The sequence below is a fragment of the Quercus lobata genome, chromosome 8, assembly GCF_001633185.2.
Source record: "Quercus lobata isolate SW786 chromosome 8, ValleyOak3.0 Primary Assembly, whole genome shotgun sequence".
Taxonomy (NCBI): domain Eukaryota; kingdom Viridiplantae; phylum Streptophyta; class Magnoliopsida; order Fagales; family Fagaceae; genus Quercus; species Quercus lobata.
In genome coordinates, this window is record NC_044911.1 from 20611663 (window position 1) to 20622039 (window position 10377).

At 34.9% G+C, this 10377-nt stretch overlaps 1 protein-coding gene across 1 annotated transcript; it reads left to right on the forward strand.

Moving 5' to 3' along the window:
- Positions 1-395: 395 nt before the first annotated feature.
- LOC115956575 (putative FBD-associated F-box protein At5g56820) lies at positions 396-4408 on the forward strand (the record flags this gene model as incomplete). The annotated part of the gene is made up of 4 exons (XM_031074906.1): positions 396-1373; positions 1523-1663; positions 1752-2019; positions 2560-4408. Coding segments are annotated over 3 exons (1386 nt in total), but the record flags the coding sequence as incomplete, so codon positions are not given.
- Between the last annotated feature and the right edge of the window lie 5969 nt (positions 4409-10377).

Genomic DNA, 10377 nt, shown 5'->3' on the forward strand with positions numbered 1-10377 from the left:
GTGAGAGGAAAAGTGAAAAGGGGACACGTGTTTTATTAAACAAGTATTTTTTTTAACATCTTGTTACAATGGGGCCGTGGGCTGTTATGCTGCTAGAGATAACAACCCACTGTAGCTAGATGTCAAAAGTCATTTAGCATTCTTGATGGAGTGTGTTTTTTACAAATTTAATGTTAAAATTGAGTATTTATAGCATTTAGCATTCTATATGAAAATTCTCAGAGTGTGAAAAAGAAGAGAAGGAGAAGCAAAACCCTTAAAAAAAAAAAAAAAAATTACTTCAACTTTACTGAAAAATCCATCTCTCTCAAAAAAAAAATTAGAAAAAAGAAGCTGTAACTCTATCATTCCAAGTTCCAACCATTAGATTCAGCAAACCCTATTCACCTCGTTGATGGCCGAATCAAAACGCCAAGACACTTTCTCCCGGAAAAGATGGAGGGGTCGACGGGATCAGTAATCTACCGGAATCTCTTCTCTGCCACATCCTCTCCTTCCTTCCAACCAAAGACTCAATCGCCACAAGCATTTTGTCAACCAGGTGGAAGCTCCTTTGGACTCTCGTCCCAAAGCTAGACCTCGACAGTGATACGATTAACACTTCGGAGCTTTCAGCTGCTGCTGCTGATGATGATGATGAAGATGATGAACGTGAGATCATGTTTGCACATATTGTGTCAAGCGTTTTGGCTCAACAAGAATGTGGAGAGCTCCAAACTTTTCGGCTTCAATGGAAATTTGGGTGGGACGGTTCCCATCTCGACGCATGGCTTGGCACTGCTGCTGCTCGTAAAGTCAAAGAACTTGATCTTGACATTTTTATGCACGACAGTGATGTGGAAAATCTGAAATTGCCTCCAAGCTTTTTCTCTTGCAGGACATTAGTGGTTCTGAAATTAAGCGGTGATATTGATATTGACACTCCCTCATTATCCTTTAATTTCCCGAGCCTAAAGATACTGCATCTACTAGAAATTTCATTGCCGAGTAACATTAATTCACAGGAACACTCTTTCTTGAGGCTCTTTTCTAGCTGCCCTGTCCTCGAAGATTTGTCATTTACAACTGACCTTTTCAAGGGTGAGTATAAATTATGTGTACCCACGCTGAAACGCTTAAGTTTCAGCGAAAATGTATATAATGAATCCGCTTACGAACTCGAGATATACGCCCCAGCTCTTGAGTACTTCAATTTCGAAGGTGATCTCGGAGACATCAAATTCCATGAAAAACTAGACAACCTAGTTCAGGCAAATGTCGAGTCGTATGTGAATGAAGATGAACACAAAGAATTTTACAGAGAATGGGTATTCAGGCTTTTTACTGCTCTGAGTAACGTCAAATTTCTCTCATTTTCCCCTTACGGCACAGAGGTTAGATCCCCTTCATAATTGCTTCTTCTTTTTTCAATAAACCTATGATCTTTATTAGTTCAATTTCTTAGTACAATATGAGGTCATAGTCTCGCTTTTATTTTATGTTCTATCTATTTGATGTTATGTGATTTTAATCTCGAATGCAGTGGCACAACGTTGGAAATATTTATCCTTCCTCATTCCAGAATTTGGTCCAACTGGACTTTAATGTTACTGATTGTAACTGGCCAATGCTACAAGACTTGCTCCAGAATGCTCCTAATCTAGAAACTCTTGTTGTTACTAAGGTTAGCTTATTTAATTGAGGTATTTTTAGTTGATCTTTCATCTCCCCTAAACTTAACACTTATGATTTGCTGTGTTTGTTGTCATCAGGAATATACTTATGGTAAAAGCAACTTATGCTGGAAGGAGCCACAATATGATCGTGACTATCTGCCATCACATCTTACAAGTTTTTATTATGGAGGATTTGAAGGTTTGAAAGATGAAGAGGAATTTGTAAAATATATTCTAAAGGAGGCAAGAGTTTTGAAGACTGCAACAATTCAAGTTTATAGAGAAAAGTCGAAGGAAAATGTTATTGAGAAACTGTCAATGTTCCCAAGGCGCTCAACAACATGTCTACTTAGAGTTGAGTGAGGTATACTTCTTTAACTGGTACTCTGCAAGGCAATGTTACAAATATATTTTTCTTTTTATTATAGACCCTCTGCAGGTCATAAACTGTTAATACACTTTTTATTTTTTCAAGTTAATAAAATTTTCATGTTTTTCCCTCCTTTGAATTAATTGAGAGAGAGAGAAGGGGGGGGGGGGGGGATTGATTATCCAATGTTCTTTGACCTACTCACAGTAGAAATTGTTTCTTGTGATAACCATTTTGCAAAACATCCATTTGACCTTCATAACATTTGTGGTTGTTTTTGAATTAGGCTAAAACTTTGATAGAGGAATGTTCATACGTAAGCTTTTGTTACCTCTTTATAGTTTATAAGCCTGAATTTTTAGATTCTAGGCACACTCATTCTGTTGGGTAACCAGCGACAATTGAATGTAAATCTTGAAAGTATTATGTGTGGATGAAAGATTTAGAATGTTTGATTTACTCTTTCACAAGCTTACTTTTTACCAAATCATTTTTGCCAGTACATATCTCATACATTTTGCTTTGGCATAACAGGTCAGTGTTTGGCCACATCTACATGGCACCTCCTTTCATGTCTATTTGTCCAGCTTTGTTTGCCTTTGTATAGTGTTGTACATAAGCACGACTGCAGTACCCAATATACTTCCATTAGGGTGAGATATATTAAGATGCACTTCTTATTGTAAAAAAAATTGATAGAGTAAGATCTTGAAGGTAAATGTCTTTGGTTGGTTTTTGGCTTACTGATGGTTGTATTTATTAAATATTTGTAAGTCCTTTGTCTTTTAATTGTGTTTTTGTTTCTTGAAGGAAACCTTTTTGAGATCCATGTTTAGTTTATCAATTTATTCATGAAATAGTATTTAGTACTAGTAGTCCAAGAACCCAATTTTGGTTTGCACAAAACACCCGCATCTTGAATGTGTTTGGTATCTGATTAGTAAGCTTCTGTACCAAAAAATAAATAAATAAATTAGAAGGTTCTAATTTGAAATGAGTCTGGCATCAAGATATGTTAGATACATGCAGAACCTGTTAGTTCATCTATTGCATGACTGAAAGAAGGGATGCAAATACTGTAACCAAGTGTGTTCCTATGAGTACGTGTTTGCCCTAACTCATATTCGTTGGATATTGGCTAAACTATTTGTTGAACAACCCCTACAAATACTATAAATGCTTTATCATTAGCTGCTCATCTGCATTGGTGCTTCCTGTTGGGCCCTTCTCCATCTTAACTTTTTGTTCATTCATGCCTCAAAGGCCGCTAGCTCTTTAACATTGGACTGGCGCAGCATGGGCAACTTACAATTAACTTGTCTTAGGTTTGGGTTCATTACAATATTATGACCAGAAGGCATGTGAAAAACCTTTCATCTAATCTGCACTTGGAAAGGTTCTGAGATTGATTCCTTGACTTAGCTTTAACAATCCTTTCCTTATACATTTTCTTCCACATATGTATAGCTTTGGCTTCTTCTACAACCTTTTTTTTCATCAAGTCTTATCACATTTTTAGTCTACATGACATTGCTCACCTACTCGTCATAGTTTATAGTCTTGTTAAGCTGATGGCAGCATCAGTTGTGAGGTATGAAAAGACGAAATAAGGCGGTTTTCTGAAAGTTTTGCTTATGCTTCGGTTGACATGCTGAATAGAGAGAGAGAACAAAATAGCTTGTAATGTCCCATCCCCATTTGGCACTTTAGTGAATTTAGGATTTTTAATGTTAATTTTCTTGTTATTTTCTAAAATGCTAGTTTTGGAAAAAGAACTATAATGCCAATGGCTTCCTGCTGCCACACAATTTACTTAAAGTTGCACTGGCCTTGATGTGATCTGTAATTGCACCTTTAAACAGATGTAACAGCTAGTTTTGGAAAGGTAGTATGTAACAGCTAGTTTTGGAAAGGTAGAAAAAGAAATGCTGAGATGGCCTTTGTTTTGTTTAGATGGGTGTGACCTTCTTTACATAAGCCTAAGTCAGAATTTTGCTCTCTAACTTTCAGTGATATTTTACTTCCTAGATCTTTGTGATAATTGCAAAGGTTGGGATTTGAAATCCCCATATTAATTGCTTGGAGAAAAAAATTGTGAAATGGCCTTGTTTTCATTTTTTATGTCATTTGTTGAGTTACACTATCAGGCTTCATGGAACTTCAATCCCTTTGAATGGGCAGTCTACTGAGCATGTTTGGTCCATTGCGAGACAACATCTAATCTCTTAGCTCATTTTTTTAACATAAAGGATCTTCTCTAAGACTTTGTTAATCACGCTCCTCCCATTGCCATGCCTTCCACATGATCTCTTGAGAAGGGTTCTACTGCCAATATTGAAATCCAAATTGACTTGGCAGGAACTTGAAGAAAAAAAAAAAAAAACCAATTCTTAGGTATTCGGAATTTAGCAGCCCGACCAAAGGTTTATTTTCATTGCGTGATACAGTACATGTGTTCTTTGCTACAAAAGCATTGTTGAAATTTTCAATTTTAGCTTTCAAATGGACTCCCACGATTTTAGACATTTTAATTTTGAGCCCTTTGCGGCTCCCCACTAAAAATTCTTTAAAAGAGGATGTACCTTTGATCAAGTGGCCTTTGGAGCTTGGACTCTTGATACACAAATGGATAGAAGAAGCCATTGCTATTAGACACTTGGACATATGATTACATAGATATTTTATAAAAATTAATTATCATATATTTTTTTCATAAGGAAAGCATATGAATCATAAACTAATGAGAAATTAAATGAATTTTAGTTTACTACTTCGTTATTAATGTTTAGTTTTGAATTCATGTGTACATGGTTATTACTATTTAGTAGTATAAGGATCCATTTTTTGGTTGGTTAAACACCTGTATCTTAAATATTTTTGGATTTCAATTAGGAAGCTTATGGACTCAAATTCTGATATGAACTATGGTTTTATGCTTAGATATTTGATCCAGGAGTTGCTGAAAATCTCTTGCCATCGGGGTGGGCAATGTTTGTAGCTCAGCAATTGTGAGGCAAAGTTGTCCCATGGGGTGGGAAATAGGTACAATAGTTGATGATATTTTACTCTCCAAAGAGATTTTGTTAATTGTAAATTTTAGAGGGTGAAAAGAGATTTTAATGTAGCAGCTCATGTACTTGCAAAATGGGCCTTGATAAACCACCATATAGGTTGTTTGTTTGATTCTTGTATTTCCGATTTTTTGGTTCAAGTTCTGGCTGTCAGCATTTGTCCATTTTGAGCTATTAGAAAATTTGTCGTTATTGATCAGCTATACCCATATGCATGCTTCTCAGTTTTCTTTTTTATTTGGTTTATGGTATATTTAGGATATTCTCCTCTGTACTAATTATGTATTTGAGTTGCTTCTCTCTCTCAACTCTCTGTTCTGCGCCTCTTTCTTTGTTCATTACCAATCTCTGTTACTCCTCTTCAACATGCACTATAAAAGAGTACTTAGTCATTATGTTGAATTTCTTCGACCTTTTGCGTAGTGTAACTAATTGCTTTATATCAAGATCTACTTGTATGCATAATTTTCCTTCTCCGGCATCTTCTCAAGTTCTACCTTCTGATGGCAATATTTGTGATGGCAATACCAGAGCCTTCCTCACATTCAATGTAATTGTTGTCCCAAGGATTCAAGTTTAATTATGTGCCTCTAATCAATGGGTTTGTGACACGAAAGCTGCAATACCTTCATTTTAAAGGAACTTGTTGAGGTTTTTCCTTTTGGTTCATATCCACATGGCGACTCTTCATTTATTCCCCATAGACCATGTTTTAACCCTTCCCATGCCCTTTGGAATAAAGAATTTCCTTAGGCATGAGTCTCATATTCTCCTGACATGTCCTTTGGACTCATATTGAGATTCTTGAAAAGCAAAAGAAAAAGAAAGGAATCCTCATACTTTGATCTTGTCATGATTACTTTGGTCTTGTCATGCTTCTTTCGACAAAGTCTGAACATTTTAAGTTGAAGAAAAGGACAAAAATTTTCAGCTGATTTTAAGTCAAAAAGTGGGAAAAACACTGTTCACAGATTATTATTCACTGATCATGTGGTATCTAATAAGCAATTGAAGGGTAGTTTGGTATTTTTAACCATATGAAATTAATATAATATCCCTTAATTCTCTTATCCTATCACCAAACTCTCCCTTTTTCCCTTCATAAAAAAAAAAAAAAAAAAAAAAAAAAAAAAAAAAAAAAAAAAAAAACCTATCCCTTTTTCCTTGCCTCCCAAGAGTCCCAACCTCCATCACTTCTTAGTTTTTCACAGCCGCCAATGAGGCAATAGCTTGATCTAAATCAAATCACCATCTAACTTCATTGACTAAAAATTTCTTCGTAGCCATTCAATCTTGAGAAACAAAGACCTAAAAAACACTTAAGAAATAAAGCTTTAATTAGACGTTGCCAAATTTTTGTTTCTTGAAATTTCAATCTAAATTTGAATGAGTTTAGCTAATTAAATTGTTGTGATTTAAAGAAACTTTAATTTCAAGCAAAAACTTTTGGTCTGTTTAGATTGAAGAAGAAGGGGGAGTATAATAAGTTGGCTAAAAATTAGCCTAGTTTTTAGCTAACTCTACTCTACTCTCCCTTGCTCACTCTCCCTCTCCCTTTATCCAAATAGGCTATAAAGGAATTTGGAATTTAAAAGCACCATACATGTTGAATTTTGAGAGGCTGGCCTTTACATTTTACATGGTAGGGTGTATGTCATAAGAAAAACTTTCAAGAGGGAGTAAATCATGCATTTTAAAGCTTAAACAAATATGGTTGAAAAATTATCTTGTGGAAAAATATAATTTGTCCAAATTTATATTATGTAATTTATACATGATGGTGGGCTGGACTGGAGTCAGAAATAGAATTCTTTAATATATACTAGACACGTTTAAAATTGAGAGACAGACACGTTTTATTCCGTGGCTAGATCAATCATAAAGTCATAAACCCAACTTTCTCCAAATTTACAGAAATCTTAACTAACATTCCCCGCAACAACACGAAGAATTGAGATTGGGAGAGACTAGTAGATGGCGGAAGCGGTGGTGGACAAGATCAGTGATATACGATACAGCAATCTCTTCTGTGTCATATTCTCTCGTTCCTTGTCCAGCTGGTAAACCAAAGAGCCAGTCGCCACGAGCGTTTTGTCGAGTCGTAGGAGATTCCTTTTGGAATCTCGTCCCAATGCTAGACCTCGACAGTGAAACGATCGGCACTTGGCCAGTGGCGACGCTACGTTTGGTTCAGGGTGTTCCTAGGAACACCCTGACCTCTGAAGAAAAAAAAATTATATGTAATAATTTAAAATTTTTTATTTATCTACCCTTTAAAAAAAAATGAGGAACACCCTCAAACTTTTTTTTATGCCAAACAAACTTTGAACTAAAATCTAAAAAAAAATGGTAACAGAGAATCTGAAGAAAAAAAAAAATGGTAACAGAGAATATGTGAGAATATGTGAGAAAATGATTATGAAATAAGAAATATCTCTTAATTTGGGCGAGGAGCCGAACTAGGCTTTGGAGGAAACAGAGAAAGAGAGGAAACTGCAGCTCTGCCGCTACTTCTTCTTCAGAGTGAGAGAGATTTGAGCCATTTGTTTAGACTTTTTAGATAAGGAGAGGAGAGGACAATCCTTTTAAAAAGTTTGGTATAAATGTGGATGGATATTCTTTGGCCACGTTGACGCTTAGGTGGGGAGGCAGACCACTTTTTTTTTTTGGATGAGAAATACGTTTGTGATATGGCTTATGTGGGTTTGAGGGGTCAATCAAAGGCCAAGAATCTGAATTATTTGCACTTCGTACACCGGTAAGGTTATTGCAATATCCAAGACAAGCATAATATATTTTTATAATAAAACTTTAAAACCATAACCCTTTTTTTTTTTTTTTTTTTTTTTTGGTTGTTGTTGTGTTGTTGTTGTTGTAGTTTGTTTAGGTTAACTTCTTTTTCTTCCTCTATAAAAATGATAATTTATTTTTCTTTTAATTTGATTTAAATTTAACATGAAAATACTTCTAAAATTTATATCTTTTTTTTAGTAAAAATCAGTAGCTATATTCTTATTTATTTAATTTTATAATTATTTATTTATTAATTAAATTATTTATGATGTCACTAGTTTGACCATTGATCGGACTTCGGTCTGACTAGAAAACCGGTAATCAGTCCTTTTTCCGGTTCTTTTACCCTACCGGTTTTTAAAACCATGGTGGGGGATGGATGGGGGCATAGGGCTGGGGTGAGATATTTGAATTTGGGGAAATAAATGTACATGGGGTGTGTGCTAGTGCAACTAATAAACAATAATTTAATTAACCAATAATTAATTGGGGGAAGCAATTAATAATTAATAATTAATAATTTAATTAACCAATACATTATAAAAGACAAACAAATTAAATTATGTTATGCTAAACAACAATTAATAATTTTATAATTAATGAAACAACTAAACAACAATAATTAATAATTTTATTAATATTTCAAATGAACTTATAGTTTATTGTTTATTCTTTTACTAGAATTATGGACAAATATTTGATAAGAAAATCACGTACCCAAGGAACACCCTGAGAAAAATTCCTGGAGTCGCCACTGCACTTGGCGGAAATCATCTCAGTTTGCACAAATTAATTGTGTCAAGAGTTTTGGCTCAACAACAACAACAACAATGTCGAGAGGGAGAGACTTTGCACCTCCGAACTTTTCGCCTCCAATGGAATTTTGCATGGGAAGTTTACCAGCTGGACACGTGGCTTCGCACAGACGCAGCGTTTAAAGTTGAGGAACTCGATCTCTGCTTTGATTTTTCGAGGTTGCCTTGTAGCATTTTCTCTTGCAGGAGCAGAACCACATTACTAGGTTCTGAAATTATGCGGCGTTTTCAGTTTTGATCTTGATATTTCTTCATCTTTGCAATTCCCGAGCCTAAAGATACTGCATCTGACAAATACTTCGGGGTTGAATGTTACTAATTCTGCTAAACGCTCTTTCTTGAGGTTCCTCCAGTCTCTAATTACAATCTCGAGATAAATGCACCAGCTCTTGAGTACTTCAATTTCAATAGTGATTTATGCGATATTAAGGGTCTATTTGACTAGTTTATTTTTTGCCAATTTATTTTACTATTTAACTTATTTTTGCTATTATTCATAAGTCCTACTGTACTATTTTAACTAACATTTATCTTTATTTACAGTATTTTCAACAAAAAATTTTCAGTTTCAACAAAATAAATGAATCCTAAACAAATCCTAAATTCCATAAAAAACTAGAAAACCTAGTTCACGCGTGCAGATGTCTATATTTCTACATTTGAAGATGAAGATGATGAAGAATTTTATAGGGCTTACATATTCAAGCTTTTTATAATGTTAAATTCCTCTCACTTTCTCCAACTGGAACAGAGGTCAGATACCCTTCATAAGTGTTTTCTTTTTAATAAACTTATGAGCTTTTAGTTCAAATTCTTAGGACAATATGTGCTCAAAGGCTCGCTTTCATGTTCTATCAAATTGATGTTGTTGTGATCATAATCTCAAGTGCAGTGGGGCGGCATTGCAAATATCTATCCTTCATCGTTCCAGAATTTGGTCCAACTGTACTTAATAATTGAAACTGGCATTTGCTACCAGACTTGCTCCATAAAGCTCCTAATCTTGAAACTCTAGTTGTTACTGAGGTTAGTTTACTTAATAGAGGTATTTTAGCCCTAGTCACGTCAGCAGATCTGTAGCCCAATCTTGACCTGACCCAGAATACCCAGAACCAACCCAGATTGTGTAGACCGTTGACTGCTTATTGTGGATCCATTGACTTTAACTTTTGCGTGAACCTTTGACCAAAAGTTTAAATTTCCAAAAATGCCTATCTTGCTCAATTTTTCACATAGATTCCAATTTTGGACTTCATTTCTTCATTTGAAACTCCAAAATTGGTCAATTGGCACATTCTTCATTGCGGTTTCTTCAAAGGCATCTCCAAAGGATCTTCTCATACTTATCCAACCTCAAGCCTTCATTGAGCTTCCACCTTAAATTTGAGAGAGTGTGTTAGATATATATTAGACATATTAGTCCAATGTAATAAGCCTAAGCCCACTCTTACTTGTATTAGTAGTCTAGGATTTAACTGCCTATATATACTTATGTTAGGGTTCATTGTAACCCTTAACGGATTCCTCCATAGACGTAGACTGACAAGACTGAACCACGTAAACCTTATGTTCTAAGTGTTCCTATTCTATGCTTTCTCTTCTACATCCACTCTAGCATATACAACATAATATAATACATCACATTACTAATAATATATTTAACACTTTGTATC